The sequence below is a fragment of the Budorcas taxicolor genome, chromosome 19, assembly GCF_023091745.1.
Source record: "Budorcas taxicolor isolate Tak-1 chromosome 19, Takin1.1, whole genome shotgun sequence".
In the NCBI taxonomy this organism is placed as follows: domain Eukaryota; kingdom Metazoa; phylum Chordata; class Mammalia; order Artiodactyla; family Bovidae; genus Budorcas; species Budorcas taxicolor.
Window position 1 is genome coordinate 22,180,778 of NC_068928.1, and position 16,333 is coordinate 22,197,110.

A 16,333-nucleotide genomic window follows, 5' to 3' on the forward strand; every position below is an offset into this window, starting at 1 on the left:
TTGTTTTTTTTTTGCTGGCTTCTTTTACTGCTTGTCTCTTGGTGCAGCCCCTGCATGGTTCAAGCTGAGACCTAGGGCAGGAGGCAGGCATAAACGGAGCTGTGCTGTGTCAGGACCACCCTATAAACATAACTAGAAGGAGCAGGAGGCGCTTAGCTGCAGATCACAGCATAGCTCTGGCACCTCCGGGCCACGGAGCCCTCCCCCACCACCAGCGTTGGCAGCATGGCCCAGTGCTTTGGTACCCACAGCAGTGACGGCTTGGCCGCAGCCTCTGTATGCCTGATGGAGCTGATGGTGGTCCTGTTGGAGGGCACGGTCACCCAACTTAGCAGAACCAGAGGCTGGGGCAGTGGGTTCGGGAAAAGAAAAAGAAAATTAATGGCAGGTGTCCTGTGTGTATGACCAGATTTATTTAGCAGCATATGAGAGACACCTTCAGAGATTTCCAGAAAGGCTTGTTACTGGTTGGAGTCATCCTGCAGAAGAAGTACAAGGCAATAGTCGATAAAATTCCAGTTAATCATCAACTGATACAACCTGGAAAACAGGAAATGCGTGGAATTTTTCTTTGGTGCTTCTCCACTCACCTCAAGTTCTTTCTTTACCCCTGGCGAATTTTCAGTAGAGACTCGAAACTGAAAAACATTTCTTCAAAGGCATGTAATAGCCTTCGGTGAGTCTCAGGAGTTCCCAGCAGTACAGAGCTGCAAACCACAGCTGCCTTTGCGGCTGTGTATTCTGTTTTGAATCTAGTGGCTGGAGAGGAATGCACTTAGGGGCACTGGCTCAGGGGAGGACAGTGGAGCCAACTGTACCCCCTTCCCGGGGCTCCCACTCACCATCCTTCCCCACGCAGCCCTGCAGACCCTAATCCCCCAGAGGTCCTGAATACCCCGTAGTCTGGAGGCTGCCTTTGGAGAGTGGCTGAGCAAACTGGCCATTTGTGGCCTGCACACCCTTCTATAGCGCCCTTCAGCCGAGGAACCAAGGGTCTTAACTTCAGTGGCTCAACGAAGGGCTATTTTTCTGGGCTGCGAGTCCTTGTCCGGTGTGAATAAGCAGAACAGAGCCAAGAGTGCAAGTGTATTGATGCCGTTCCAACAAGACCATGTGCCCCAGCTCTTTTCAAAATTCCATCTGAGCTTTTTTTTCTTTTTTTCATCCCATCTGGGTTTTATTTTGCAGAGGCCACAGCCCTTTTTCTGGGTAACTAGGGAGCATTTGGGAGAAAAGCTCTCAGCTTACGAATAGGAGGCCTTGAGGGTGGAGCCTGCATTTAACTGGGGTCCCCAGGTCCCCCACTCAGGGGTCACAGGCCTGACTCCGCCCCAAGCTGCCCTTGGTTGTCTGGGTGAGCATTGCCACATGGGCTGGGCCAGACACCACCTCCCCACCTGACCTGGTGGTCTCACAGGTGAGAGGTCAGAAAAGGAGGCAGCCTGTTTCCGCAGGCACACTTCTCTGTGCAGTTGCCAAGCTCTGGCATGCTTGACCTCTGTGTGGTTCAGACCACCTTTGTGAGTCCCAGGGGCACAGAGGTATGAACCAACCTTACCAATGTGTGCACACAGACGCCTATGGGTTTGGGCTGTATCAGTACATCTTTTTAATTCAGTTCCTTTCTTTATTGAGTATGGCAGGTCCCTGTCAATGCTCTCTGAAACCAGTAACCTTAAATTTTTTTTTCATGTTCTTTATTATTTGTAGATTATTATTTTATTTTTTATTTTTTTGACTGCAGGCAGAACTTCCCTGACCAGGGATCGAACCCATGCCTCCTGAAGTGGAAGTGAAAAGTCTTAACCACTGGACCACCAGGGAAGTCCCCCCAAAGCTTAATCTTAAAATACTTAAGGAAACAAAATAAAGTCCTATTTTTTTAAGCATTTTGGTTGACACGGGTACATATGAAGGCAAGGGGAGATCTAGCTCAGTACTAAGGCAAAGCCATTGCAGCGTGAATCCTGGAGCCCAGAGACCCAGGGGGCTGGGCCTGCAAGGTGCCTGGGCCCCGAAGCATGTGCCAGCAAGCTGGAGCCGGCAGTGTTTTTTAATCCGCTGTCTGGCTGGGTTTACTGAACACAAGCTGTTCCAAAAACAATAAGCAGCAGCCATTGTGGGGGTCCCACTCTTGTCTGACTCAACTCCCATTCAGGCATTAGCTTACTTTGGTGGAGAAAAAGGGAAAATGCAGGACTGGCATTCACTGTGACTTGGCTTTGTTCCCCAGACCCTGCGGGGAGAGGCCTCAGGCCAGGAGCCAAGTCCTACAAGGACACCCGTCTGTGTGATCCAGGCGGGGGCGATGGCCGCTCTGAAAGGACAGCTTTGAGAAGAGGCCACTCTTTAAGCAGGGTCCATGGTGTCATTTTGTAAAACTCACCCCTGATTTCTAGGTGTAGCCCAGATGCTTCTCAAAAGAAGGCCTGTCTTTGAAACTGGGCCAGAAGCGGGTAAAGTGGAATCCCTTGTCTTTCCCAAGCTTGGTTAGAGATTTTTTTTTAACTTTTTATTATATATCATATGTCAGAATATGGCTGATTAACAATGTTGTGATAGTTTCAGATGCACAGAAAAGGGACTCAGCCATACATACACATGTACTATGGTGTTGGAGAAGACTCTTGAGAGTCCCTAGGACTGCAAGGAGATCAAACCCATCCATCCTAAAGGAAATCAGTCCTGAATATTCGTTGGAAGGACTGATGCTGAAGCTGAAACTCCAATACTCTGGCCACCTGCTGCAAATAACTGACTCACTGGAAAAGACCCTGATGCTGGGAAAGATTGAAGGCAAGAGGAGAAGGGGACGACAGAGGATGAGATGATTGGATGGCATCACCGACTCGATGGACATGAGTTTGAGCATCTCTGGGAATTGGTGATAGACAGGGAGGCCTGGTGTGCTGCAGTCCATGGGGTCACAAAGAGTCGGACATGACTGAGCGACTGAACTGAACTGAACTGATTCCCCCCGACACTCCCCTCCCATCCAGGCTGCCACATGACACTGAGCAGAGTTCCTTGTGCTACACAGTAGGTCCCCATTGGTTATCCATTTAAAACATAGCTGTGTGTCCATGTCGATTCCAAACTGCCTAACTATCCCTTCCCTTCTAGTTGATTAGAGCTTTGTTTTGTTTAAGAAATATCCTTTGGAAAATAATCTGGCATAAGATGTAAGCCAGGGATGAGCCCGACTACAGCGGATTGCAGTATGGACTCGTGGCTCAGGAAGCATAGCCGGCTCACAGGGTCTGCACTACACGGCTCCCACGAGGTTACAAAACAAGCTCCCTCCCTGCTCTCCCACCCAGGGGGACTCATGGGCAGGTTGAACTCAGATGGTTCCGGTTGTAAGACCTGCTCTGCTCATCTCCACCAGGACTGCTGTGAGTTCACACAGATGAGGGTACAGGCAGGATGCCTGGGCCCAGCCAGGCTTGTGCCTTCCACCTTCTCCTCTGCACCCAAGCAGCTTCCAGCCAGATCCAGCTTATCTTTGAGCTCTCTGAAGACAGTCTGGACAGGGGAGGACAAACCTGGGGTCCCAGCTGTCTTTTAATTGGCTCAACAGGGTTCTGGGAGCCATGGAGGGGAAGACTTCAGCGGACCTTACTGGGGGACGGGCACCTGAGTGGTCCAGGGGAATCTGTAACGGGGCCACGAGCTCCACCTCTGCTTCTCCATCAGCATCAGGTCTGTGGGCTGAATTCCTCTTCAAGCCCTTCTGGTTTCCTGTGTGTGCATCAGTTCCGAGCGCCTCTATAGGAAAGAAATCCAGGGTATGCAATCACCTTATGCTTTGGGAGCACCTTGGCAAGCGTCCTGAAGCCTGAGAATGTCCTGATCTTTGTGAAAGCCAAGATGCCCCCCTGGAGTTGGGGAGAGGTTGTCTTGGGGATCAGACAGAAATCTCCTAGGCTGGAACGTAAGACATAGATGCTTTCTGGGTCCAGCCTAATGGCTGAGATGCCCATGTGAAGTCCTGGGCCACCTGCTTGATGACTCAAATGCCAAGGAAGAAGGGTTGCCTCCAATGTGTCTCCTTGATCTGGCCAGGACCCTCCGAAGCTCACAACTTCACATTCCCTTCCTCACTTTGGCATCTTTGATGTCTCTGGATCGTCATCAGAATGTGAGTAATCTAAGCCCTTCAGAGTTCTGCTCTGAAGGTGGTGATGTGGGGCTTCCCCTAGACTCCAGGTTTCAGCAGGTCCAGGTTGAGATCCCTCCCAAGACAACCCACAACAATTCAGGCTTTGATGGAGTCAGAGGCTACACCGGCTGAGCATGCTGACCTTGCTCAGTCTCATCCTCCTCTTCCACACTGATGACCTTGAAGGCCACCACCGACTTCGAGCAGTCGCCATCTTTCTGGACACTTTCTCCTACTTGGTCAAATTTAGGGAAGAGTTCTCAGGATCTATTAATACCTGGGCACAGTGGCGGACCAACTCTCTCTAGGGTGCTAGTCCTCCCACTCCAGCAGACCACACACCTTTCCACACCCCCGGGAAGCTCTTAGATTCCTCCTGTGATGCCCCAGGTTGGGATATGCAGGTGGTGAGGTCAACAGGGGTAGAGGAGTGTAGCCACACAGTTGGCCCAACCTCTAAGACCCACTGCTTACAATATATCCTGGCACAAACCATTGACCCTTGACTTTGTAATCTATTCCCACAGGTCCTAAACGAACTACCTCCCAGCACTCAGGCATCCACCAGGTTTTGTTCTCTGCGGAAGGGCTGATCCTGGGCTTCCTGGTCACAGCAAGCTGCTTTGTACCAGCTGTGTGACTTGGGGCAAGTCAAGTTCCTTCTCTGTTTCCCACCCGAAAGTGATGGGTGAGAATAGGAGGGTTGAACCATTTCCAGCAGATCACAAACATCCTGAACCTGGACTTCACCAGGTCCCAAGCAGGACAAGGATGCTCTGTCTGCTTTTGCAAGGACACAGACTGAGCTTCCATGGAGGGCTGTGCATGGTGCCCACCTCTCATGGAGCCAGGGAAGTCCCCACCCCAGGGCATTGCTCCTCTCCAGAGCTAGCCCCTCCCAGCTAGGTCTGCTCACAGCTCCACCTTGAGGCTGAGCACCCATCAAAAACCCTCAGGGGAGGGTGGCTGGTGGTGGTGGTTGGGGGGACTTCCTATACTTACCAATATTCGGGGTGGTCTCTGAGAAACAGTACTCGAATTTTCTAGTGCTTTTAGATATGAGAACAGCCCAGTTGTACAGTTGGGCAGCTGTTGCAATGAGTTCCCACTCAGGTAGGGCTTCTCTGTCAAACTAAGGAGGAAGGACAAGGAACCCGTCTGAAAAGCTGTGACCACCACCCACTCCCCGCCCTGCCCCGCCCCAGCGAGGGAGCCCCTCAGACAGATCTTCTCTCTAATGGAGAGCCGGTTGAGCCTCTCTTCTGGTTCGAGGGCCACTCTGCACCCAAGCTGAATTTCCCTGCCTGCTGTGGCCACGACCTGTTCCGCTGAGCACCCAGGCCGGCCGTGATGCGTTCCCCCGCCCACCCCGAGTCCCCTTGAGGATAAACGGAATAGGCGCTCTTTTCCCCCCGGGGCAGAAACGAGAGCCAGACACAGCCTGAGAGGCTGCTCGGCTGAGCCAAGAGGCGGCTGGAACCATACGAAGCGCATTAACTATTAATAATTTCCAGTTGTTTGCTCGCTGGGTTCGGCCGGCTCCCCAGGCCTCTGCGAGACCGGGCTCTACTCTGCCTTCCCCTCGACGCCTAGGGCTCGAGATTCTAGCGTCCGCCAGCCCAGCTGGTCCAGGCCGAGGGGACAAGGCGCCCGTGGGCCCGGTGCAAGCAGGGTCTCAGGTCCGCCCAAGGCGGGGCGGACGGCCGGGTGGGGCGGGGGTCCCGGGCCGGCGCCCCCGGAGCCTGAGATCGGCCGCTCGCGGAGGGCTGAGCGGCGCACGGCAGGAGCGCAGCGGCCCCTGGCGCCCGGCCTGGCCGCTCCGCCACCGCGGGCGGGTCGGGCCCGGGCGCGGCGGGGCGGGGCGCGGCGGGGGGCGGGCCCGGGAGCGCGGCGGCCGGCGGACCCGGACGGCGCGCGGGTGGCTGGCAGGGAGGGCGGCCGGCGGGCAGCGGCCCCGGCCCCGCCGCGCGCACCGCCATGGTGGGCCGGCTGAGCCTGCAGGATGTGCCCGAGCTCGTGGACACGAAGAAGAAGGGCGACGGTGTCCTGGACAGTCCGGACTCGGGGCTTCCCCCCAGCCCCAGCCCCAGCCACTGGGCGCTCGCAGCGGCCGGGGGCGGCGGCGGGGAGCGCACGCCGGCCCCGGGGGCACTGGAACCAGACGCAGCGGCCACCCGCGCGGCCCCGGTAAGTGACCCCGCCCCGGCCCCTTCCCCCCCATCTTATTCCCCCACCCCGTGCCTGACCCCCAGGCGGTCTGCTGGCCCTCCCGGGGCGCGCTGTGGGCGCCGCCGCCCGCCCGTCGAGACGGCGTGGCCAGCGCCGGGAGCCCGGGGCGGGAGCGCGGCGAGAGCCCGGCCAGCTGGAGCCGGTGGCTGGAAAATTGTCATCGCCTGGGAGGCGCGGGAGCCCCGGGAGAGGCGGGCCGCCGCCTCCTCCCTTCGGGGTGGCGGCCCCCGGGGCTGCCAGGCTTCGGCTTGACCATATCCTGACCTGGCCGGACCAGAGGGGTCCCGGGACACCGAGAGGGAACCCCAGGCTTCTCCGGGCTTTGCCCCCGCTCTCGGTGGTTCTGACGGGCCTGCCCCACTCCCGGTAGGTCTTGGGGAGAGGGATTTACTCCACTCCCAGATTCATTGAGCAAAGAGGGCCAGCTTTAGGGCACTGTTAGCAGCCTTGGAGGGGACCTTTTGAGATCAGAGTGGCCCCTCTTGGCCCATCACCTAACCTGTATCTGGCACATGATGGGTGGGAGGCCTTTAGGTGGGTGGAAATGTTCAACGATGAGTCCTTTTACTTTACTTTAAAACTTTTATTTAAAGAGAAAATGCAAGTACCTTAGGAATCGCTCAGATGGTAGTGTTTATTGCCTTTACCTAGAGTTCAAGGGACCCACATCCTGCCTACAGTCAAGCTCGGAGCTCTGAGCCCGCTCCTCCGCCTTGGGGATGGCTGTTTGCACCCCTCTCCCCTGAGTGAAGTAGTCAGTTGCTACTGACTGTAGTCAGTTCAGCTGCTGCTTCTTAGGGGCCCACCTGCTTTGGTGCGTGGAATTCTTGATCCTGTCTCTCCATGACCATCACTGTTCTCTCATTTCCATGTGAAGGCAGCACTGGCTCCATCTTGGCCTTCAGAACCCTGGCTGCCTGGCCCTTTATAGCCTCATCTTCCACATCCCCTGACCGCAGGCAGATGGACACACCTGTGCCCCTGAGGCTGCTCCCGCCCTCTGGCGTGCTTCTCCCCTTCTACCTCTCCAACACCCAGTCCATCAAACCCCTGCCGGCTGCCCTTCGGGACCCAACTTGTCACCTCCTCTGGGAAGTCTTCCTGGATGCCTCCCAGAGCCATGCCAGGGGCCGTGACTTTGTCCCTTCCGCCTGGTGGGTGCCTTGTTCAGGAGTCTGACTCCTGCTGCACCACCCCTCTCCCAGCCTGCGCTGGGGCACGGTGTGTGCTCAGAGAGTGCTGGCGGCAGGGATGAGGAGGGGAGGAGACAGGGCAAGAGGACCCAGTGTCTGTGTGGACACCTGGGAGAAGGCTGCAGTGTGAGTATTCAGAGTCGCCTGCCTCCTCTTGGTGGCTGTGTCGTCCTGCAGCCCCCAGGACTGCTGGGAAGGCACCCCTAGGTTGAGGAGTGTCTGTGGGCAGAGCAGGGCCCCCTGTCACTGCTGGGGTTGTTTCCTGAAGCTCTGCTGCAGCCAGTGCCCAGCCCTGCCCCGACGCTCGGACCTGAGTTCTCAAGCCCCGGTGAAGGCTTATTAAACTTCTCCCCCCGACCCTGAGTTCAGGGCTGGACCCTGGGGACCCCCACCTCTCCCTGACCTACCTGGTCCCCTTTGTCTTTTGTATGTCCACCTTATGCCCCCTACTTGACACCTTGTCCTGGTAACCCAAGAGTCTTAAAGTCAACCTTCTAGAAATGTCTGCTTCCTGGAAGCCCTAGGGGTGGGGCTGCCACCACCAGGTCCTGGCCCAAGTGTAGGTTCTTCTCTCAAATCAGGCGAAGAAAATGACAGTTCCCAGTTATCCCAGGAGGGCTGCTCCCTTTGGCTGGCTTAACACAGAAGCCCTGACTCAAGTCAGATCAGGCGAAGAAAAGCGAGCACCTCCGTGGAGGATGGCCCTATCTCTGACTCAGGCTGCTTGGTGAATCAGAAAGCCCGATGCCTTGACCAGCCTGGAAGAGGGTGAACCCCTGGGATGCCATGCTCTGGTTCTTTGAGTTTTCTGGACAGTGGAAGGTGCCATAGAGAACTTTCTGGTATCTGCCTTTCCAGTGAGTTTGCAGATTCCTCCATCTTGGCCGGGTGTCGATCTGGCGGCCCCAGAGGCAGAGGACATAAGGGAAGTTGGACTGAATCTTCAGTGTATTAAAAAAAAAACAAAGAATCCCTGGTAGCGTTTCTTTTTGTTGGTTTTGGCCTTTTCTGAAGAGTTGCTGAGACAGTGATAGGGCTGGGGGCGTGTAATTGAAGGTTCTGGTTAGCAAAACCCCAGTTCATGGTGGTTTTCTTTCTGTGCGATGATGAGGTAGGCCTGGGGACTGGTTGCAGTCACAGTGCTGAGCTCAGATTTGCTTCCTCTATTCACCCTTCTACGAAACCTCGTCAGTGGAAGGGGACCCCCACCCCCGCCCCAGGTGTGCAGAGAAGGTCGTGGGGCATATGCTGTGACTCTGGGGAGGGCACCCAGCACCTCCACGGTGGACTCAAGATTTGAACACAGCTGTCCACGCTCTGCTGCTGCTGTGGATCAGTCCTTCTCTGGCATCAGTTCCCGGTGGGGGCCACGAATCACAGCTGGGCCCGTCAGCGGGAGGCTAGAACCAGGAATTCTGTGGGGAAAGCGTCAGATGGGCCTGTGGGCTGACTGCATTCTCCATCATTGCAGAATCCAGCTTCTCTCCCCAACCCCCTTGGCTCCGGCTGCTTACCAAGGTTATGCCCCCTGTCCTTTGGCGAAGGAGTGGAGCTTGACCCCTTACCACCAACAGAAGTAAGGTAAATACAGCGGGCACTGATTTCATTTCACTTCCGTTTTTGATTCCAGTAATTAATGCTTTTTTTTTTAATAGTCAATGACAGAAGTGCACTAAACTCTTATAGTTTGGTGGATTCTCTTTGAGGTGTTCTAACCTTTTGAATATAGATACACTCATTAAAATGAAAATGAGATTGTGTTATATTGCATCTTGCTTTTTATGCTTCACTTATCGTGGCCATCAGATGTTTAAGCATTTGTAATAAAGTAATTCCTCTTTCTGGCATCACCGACTCAATGGACATGAGTTTGGGTAAGCTCTGGGAGTTGGTGATGGACAGGGAGGCCTGGCGTGCTGCGGTTCATGGGGTCGCAAAGAGTCAGACACAACTGAGCGACTGAACTGAACTGAATTCCTCTTCCTAGAAGCTGCTTTCCACATCTTACCCCCACCCCACGCCAGCATCAAGGTGCTATCACCTTGTCTCAGGTTCTGATTTCAATGGGCAAGTACTGTTCTTCCTCGGGAAATTTATCTTACCCAGGCTTATCTGGGGTCAGAGAGCCTTTGAAAGGATCCATTAAAAGACACATCTTTTTAGAGAAAGGAATTTTACTTTGGGTAACTAGTGGTTTTATAGCTGGAGTTTCGTTGCATGAACACAAAGAGCCCTTTGACACAGAACAAAGGCGACTCAGCAGTTTGGAGGTGAGCGGTTCAGCCTTTTATTCCTGGAGAGCTTGTATTTTGAATCAAATGGGGACATGACTTCATGACGTGAGCTTCCGCAGCCCCTTAACCTACTTGCCCAAGGAGAATAGATGTTCCCATCAGACTCGTTTTGAAAAGACTGCTGATTCTTACTCCCTGACCAGGGGGTAGGGGATGGCGAGGAGCAATCTGTTATCTGTGCCTATGTGTGATGCTTGTACACGTTTCAGTAACTGTGAAGAGGCAATAATTAGGAAGTCAAATGAATTCATGCTTTGCTTCCAAAAAAAGCCTCCCAAATTGCCCAAGAAGGACTTAACAAATAATAATAAAGTAGCTGCTGAGGAATGTGGATGTTAATTATTTTATGGAAATCAAGACTGTTAATTGGCTTTGATGGATAAGGTCACGTCTCGGTTCCCTGAGCCTGAGGGGTCTCCAAATTGAAGGCGGAGGTGGCCCCAGTACCAGAATTTGGTTATCAGAGAGCTTTCAGAACCAGCATTCAGGATGTCTGGGTTCCCTACTCCTCTCATTAAAGAGATGATTGTTCATTCAGGGGACAGAGAAACGACTCACCCCTCGTGGACAGGAGAGCCCGCCTTATTATATAATCATTCCCATCAATAGCAGTTGCTGTTTAAACACTCTCCCCCCTTATGCTGGGCACCTTTTTCAGAAAGGAGGGATTTTCCTAGTGTTAAGACTCCGTGCTTCCAATGCAAGGAGTGTAGGTTTGACCCCTAGTCAGGGAACTAAGAACCCACAAGCTGCATTTAAGACCTAGTGCAGCTGCAACTGAGACCCAATAATATATAAATTTATATATTATTTATATATAAGTATATATATATATAAAAGAGGAAACAGAGGCTTGGAAGTAATTTGGCCAAGGTCTGAAAATTTAAGTCAGTGGGAGCCAACTCCATTCAGGGGGAGCAGAAATGCAGGTGAACTTGGGAATCCTGCATGCCTTGTATGGAGGCCCCAGCTCCACGCTCCCTCTCACTGTGACCTTAACCTCTGCTCCCCCAATTCCTTCTCCTGGCATTGTTGGGAAGGTTAATTAATTAGATCCTGGAAGTAAAGTGCTTAGAACAGAAAAGGACCACATGGTAAGCACATCATAAACTCCATGCAGCTTCTCCCCAGAGTCACCACATCTCAAGGTCTGAGGGCACAGTAGGGACCCCTGTGCCCCCAGCACCGAGGAGCGGCTTCACGTGGCCTTGTGTCTCCTGCCCAGGTACACGTCCTCGGTCAAGTACGACTCAGAGAGGCACTTCATTGACGACGTCCAGCTGCCCCTGGGCCTGGCGGTGGCCTCCTGCAGCCAGACCATCACCTGCATTCCCAGTTGCACGTGGCGCAACTACAAGGCAGAGGTGCGCTTCGAGCCCCGCCACAAACCCACCCGCTTCCTCAGCACCACCATCATCTACCCCAAGTACCCCAAGACCATCTACACCACCACCCTGGATTACAACTGCCGCAAGACACTGAGGAGGTTCCTGTCCAGCGTGGAGCTCGAAGCCACGGAGTTCGCGGGCAGTGATTACCTGTTGGAGGAGAACTGACTGGAGCAGGCTCCAGGGGGCCAGCCCCCTTCCCCAGGTCGGTCTGGTTGGGCCAGGCTGCCCTCGCGTGTCCTTCTAGCCCCAGAACAGTCTAACCCAGAGATACCTCTAAGCCCAGCCTGGAGAAGAAAAGAAAATGTCACAGTAGCTTCTAATTATCCAGCGAATTTGGTTTTTACGTTTTTTTCCCAATTGTTTAAAGGGAGTGTATTTCCTAGTTTGCTGCTACATAGCTTCCCCGAAGTCTCAATTTGATGAGAAAATCAAAGAATGGCTTAGAGCGAAAGGAAAATGCCCCACACTTTGAAATAGGGAGGAGGGGGAACGCTTCCTCCATTGGTCAGTCTGTTTGAGGAAGAGCATGGAAAATCTCCCTGAGATGGAAAAAGTGAGTTTGAAGACATTTCAGCCCCGGGTGTCTTCACTACTACAAAAGTGGTGCTAACTCAGTGAGCTGTGACACCCATATGGGTTCAATCTGTGGAGAGTTGAGTTCCATTCTGTTTTTTTTTTTTTTAATTTCTATTTGTATTTCCTGTTAACTAAAACTCTTTGGAATTCTCTAAATCTTTTTTGTGATATGGAAAAAAACCCCAAATCACAATATAAGATGCCTTTCAAAAAAGAAAGAAGGAAAGAAAAGGTTCACCCCATTCTTGCCTCTACAGTGGGGTTGGGTCAACTGGTGGCTGAGTTTGGGGGTAACAGGTTGGTTCCAGTTCCTTCCGCTGTGGGTTCCAAGCTTGGTTCCGAGCAAAGTACCTTGGACCTTTGGCATCTGACAGTGTCTTCACTGGGGCTTCCCAGGTGGCTCAGTGGTAAGGAACCCACCTGACGATGTAGAAGACTCAGGTTCAATCCCTGGGTCAGGAAGACCCCTGGAGAAGGAAACGGCAACCTACTCCAGTATTCTTGCCTGGAAAATCCTGTGGACAGGACTGATGGGCTGCAGTCCATGCGGTCACAAGAGTCGGACACGACTTAGCAACTAAACAACAATGACGTCTTCCACAAGCTTGTTTAACTCTTCCTGATATGTGTTTTGGGGTTTCCCAATACTTTCCTAATTTTTTCACAAGGCGAAACATAGCAGAGGCCCCTTTGGAGAGAATCGGCATTTTGAGAGAATGCTTAGGGAAAACACTTTTGGGGGAGTCCTATGAGGGGGACTTTACTCCCAGTGGGAGCCAACAGCCACAGCTAAGACTTGATTCCCACTGGGAGGAGGTGGACATAGATGTTTCTAATGATCTGGTTCATCAGGGTGTGTGTCCTTTCTAGCGACCTTGGGTCAGCATTGCAGAGGAATTTTGCTGGTGCCTGAGCTCTAAGCAAAAAAGCAAGGAAATCTGCCCCCCCCACCCCCACCCTCAACCCAAGTGAAGTAAAGAGCTGAACATCAAGAGTGATGTCACAAGTCAAACTCCAAAGCCCGGGTGCCATGGTGACTGTACACGTTCAAATGTTCCTTTTAACGTGATAGTCATGGCATTGAGTGTGAACGGAAGAAACTGTGAATTTAGCTGATGGGGCCCCACAGAAGTAGGGACACAGGCTGGGCCAGACCAGGAGGGCATGGAGGCCAGGCTGCCTCTGGCCTTCAGCCTCTTGCCTGCCCTGCTTCACACCCTACCCTGCCCTGCCTCACCCGGCCCTGACTTCTTCCTGCTGCCAATCCCTGTGGATTCTGAGTAAAGATGGTGGCAGATGGCTTTTGCTCATCTGATATTGGAGAGAACAAAAGCGTGGGTATTTCCTTTGCATCCAGATGATGTCAGGTGCTTGCAGAGTCCTGGAAGCCCGCACGCCTGCTGCATCTCCGGGTTTGTGCTGATGGCTTCCATCTGTCCTGAAAGCAGAATTGAGGGCTCGGTGGATACCCTGGAGCCACAGCAGGACTTCTGTTCAAAGGAGAGCAGGTGTGACAATAATCACTGTCATTTGGAGTCATCAGAGGCCTAGAGGGCTAAATGGTCTGCTGTCTTTCTCAAATTTAACAGCAGTATGTCCATTGTGCGCCTGACTAGAAACACCCCTTCCGTGGAGCATGCAGTCAGCTCCGTGGTCCCAAGTTTGCCAGCACGAAGCTCAGCAGGGGTCCCTCGGGGGCACCCCAGGACCCCATAATCTCCTGTCATCATGCAGAGCAGTAGATGCCGCCTGCTTTTGGAAGAGTGACACAGCATTTATGGATAAAAATGGCTTTTTCTCTCTGATTTCATAAGCTTGTCATTTAAGACAAGTGATCAATGTAATTTTTAAACTATAGTAAGAGAATTCCCGTGGCTTTCTTGGCGGCTCAACGGTAAAGAATCTGCTTGCCAGTGTAGGAGATGCAGGTTCAACCCACCTCAGGAAGATCCCTTGGAGAAGGAAGTGGCAACCCACTCCAGTATTCTTGCCTGGGAAATCCCACTGACAAAGGAGCCTGACAGGGTACAGTTGCAAAAGAATCTGACATGAGTTAGCAACTAAAACAATGACAAAGAAAATTCCAATTGCTCTGGCCCAATGGAGACACAGGACGAGCTCAGGATAATGTTGTGGACAGCACGACTGGAAAGACCAGTGGGAGGGAACATAGTCTTTGAATGCGGCCTTGTGTTGAGATGCACATGTGAGATTTTTTGATATGAAATATGTCAGTAAAGTAAGTAGAAGTGAGTGCCTGTGGATGCGTCATGTGAATGGAAAAGCAGATTTTGATTTTGTTATCCACCAGGGACCCAACTGCAGTTTTCTCGAATCCTTTCTTTGTCCCCAAATGTGCTTTGCTGAAAGTTGCAGAAAAGGAAGCAGGTGAAGGTGTGGATTGAATGTTGTCGGTCAGTGGTGGATTCATATTAGTTCTCAAGGTGGAAGCGATGATTTTTAAAACCCACTGATTAAAAACAAACATTCCAAAGGGTGTCTGGGAAATACCATTTACTTATGAGTTAAAAAGTCTCTTTTCTCAGACTCTTAAATTTAATCTTTTGTGTAATAAGGATCTATATATTCAGAGAGAGGTTTTCTTTTGAAATCACAGGCATTTGAAAAAGATTAAGTACCTCTTCATTGGATACATTTCCTGTTTCTAACCTTAGGAATAGTATTTGAGGACAACGACACTTTAAATTTATGTTTGTCATCTGTTCCCCTCCATTTTGCTTTATGACTTCTTCATTTGTTAATAAATTGTCTTTTAAAAAACTCAGAGATGCTGCTCTTTTTCTTAAAAGTCATAATGTCGGGTTAAGAAAAGTGAGAACAATGGCTCCTCCTCTTGAGAAATTTTGAGATGCGATTGTGAATTAATAATATAATACTTCTGACTGGGGTATGCATTCTCCTGGAAGATTTTCCAAGGGGTTCCTGGGCTCTGGAATTTTGAGGAATGTGTTTGCAGAATCAGTGCGCACTCTTTCCCCAGCCCGATCTGCCCCGAGATGCACCTGTGAGTGTCGGTGTTAGGCCAGCCCCTTCCCACCTGCCCTTTCACATTGCCTTCCTCCCATTCTGCAGAAGCAACCATGCCTCAGTCCAGCCCAGCCTGATGATTATTGTGATCTGCTGCTCTGGGCTGGAAAAACCTGTACACAGGGCAAAGGGACAGCTAGAAACATGGCATCTGGGCACCAGGATCCCCTGTGGGTTTTGTGTGTGCCACAGCATCCTGCACAGAAATGGTCATGGTGGTGGAAGCAAAGTGCGCCTGCACTGGGAGGTCCTCACTTTCAACATCTTGGAAAATGAGGCTGTCAGAGTGACGACATTCCACATGACCACCCACATCTCTTCAATCTCAGACTGTTGTCTTCCCTGAGGAAAAGTCCCTTTGGGTAAAGCAAAGAGGTCAGTAAGGGCTATTGAAAGGGAAGGTGTCTTATTTCACTCCAGCCTTCATTTCATGGTGAGGCTCTGCCTTATCTGTTAGTCTTGGAGTTGCAACTCCATGTCTCAGGAATGCATGTTATCATTCTTACAAACACGTTTTAAAAGCCAGTCTCAGGACTTCCCTGGTGGTCCAGTGGTTAAGACTCTGCACTGCCATTGCAGGGCGTACGAGTTTGATCCCTGATTGGGGGTCCCTGAAGGCCATGTAGTGCAGCTGAAAGATTTTTTGAAAGCTCATCTCTTTTTATTTTATTTTTAAAACTTTATATTTTGTATTGGGGTATAGCCAAATAACAAATGCCAATCTCTTTTTAATAGAAATCAAGTCTCACTTGGCTGATGGGAATGACAATACGAGGGCTAATTTTGCCATTTAGGTTATGTAGTGTAAGTTTTCTATAAAATGAATGAGCTAATCAGTTCCAAGGTTTTGATGGAAAAATATTTAAAGCATGTAAGATTAAAGCTATAATTTGTGTGTGCAGGGTGTGGGGGAGGAAGAAAGAGAGAAGGCAAAAGTGTGTTGAAGCTAATACTGTTTCAATTTTCCAACCTTTCTAAGTGTATCAGATTAAGCTGGTACCCTTAAGAGAACCAGCAGTAGGTATAATTAATAATAATATGATAAATCTTAAAAATGTGGTAAACTTCCCAGAAATTTAAGAAATTAATAACTCAATTAAGTAATGACTCCTATTGCATGGAATGTATCTTGTCAAAATTAAATTCTAATAATTTTGTTTTGGAATATAATCATTATCAAGTGGTTTGTATATATCACTATATTCCCAAAGTGCTTTCTATGGAATAAAATAAGGTTCTGTGATCAAATAAGTTTTGGGGAATGATAAGTTGAACAATGGCTTCATATGGTTATTGTAGTCTTCTTGGAACCCAGCGTGCAATTGCTATGAACATGGGGTTTCATTATGCTATGTCTATATACTTTGCATATACTTGAAATTTTCCATACCAAAAAATTGGAAAAAGTATCTTTGTTTCTATGACACTACTGATGAAAAC

At 51.1% G+C, this 16,333-nt stretch overlaps 2 protein-coding genes across 2 annotated transcripts in view; both read left to right on the top strand.

The window, feature by feature from the left end:
* The window catches only part of VPS53 (VPS53 subunit of GARP complex), a 135,785-nt gene extending 133,123 nt beyond the window's left edge, over nt 1-2,662 (top strand). The window contains exon 23 of the mRNA XM_052657246.1: nt 2,563-2,662. The gene's annotated coding sequence lies outside the window, so the exon portion shown is untranslated. The remainder of the gene's footprint in view (nt 1-2,562) is intronic.
* A 3,477-nt stretch (nt 2,663-6,139) lies between these two features.
* On the top strand, nt 6,140-14,566 carry RFLNB (refilin B). The gene is made up of 3 exons (XM_052657810.1): nt 6,140-6,349; nt 9,056-9,165; nt 11,104-14,566. Exons 1-3 carry the CDS (start codon nt 6,140-6,142, stop codon nt 11,432-11,434), a joined length of 651 nt encoding a protein of 216 aa, XP_052513770.1. The 3' UTR covers nt 11,435-14,566.
* Nucleotides 14,567-16,333: the final 1,767 nt, after the last annotated feature.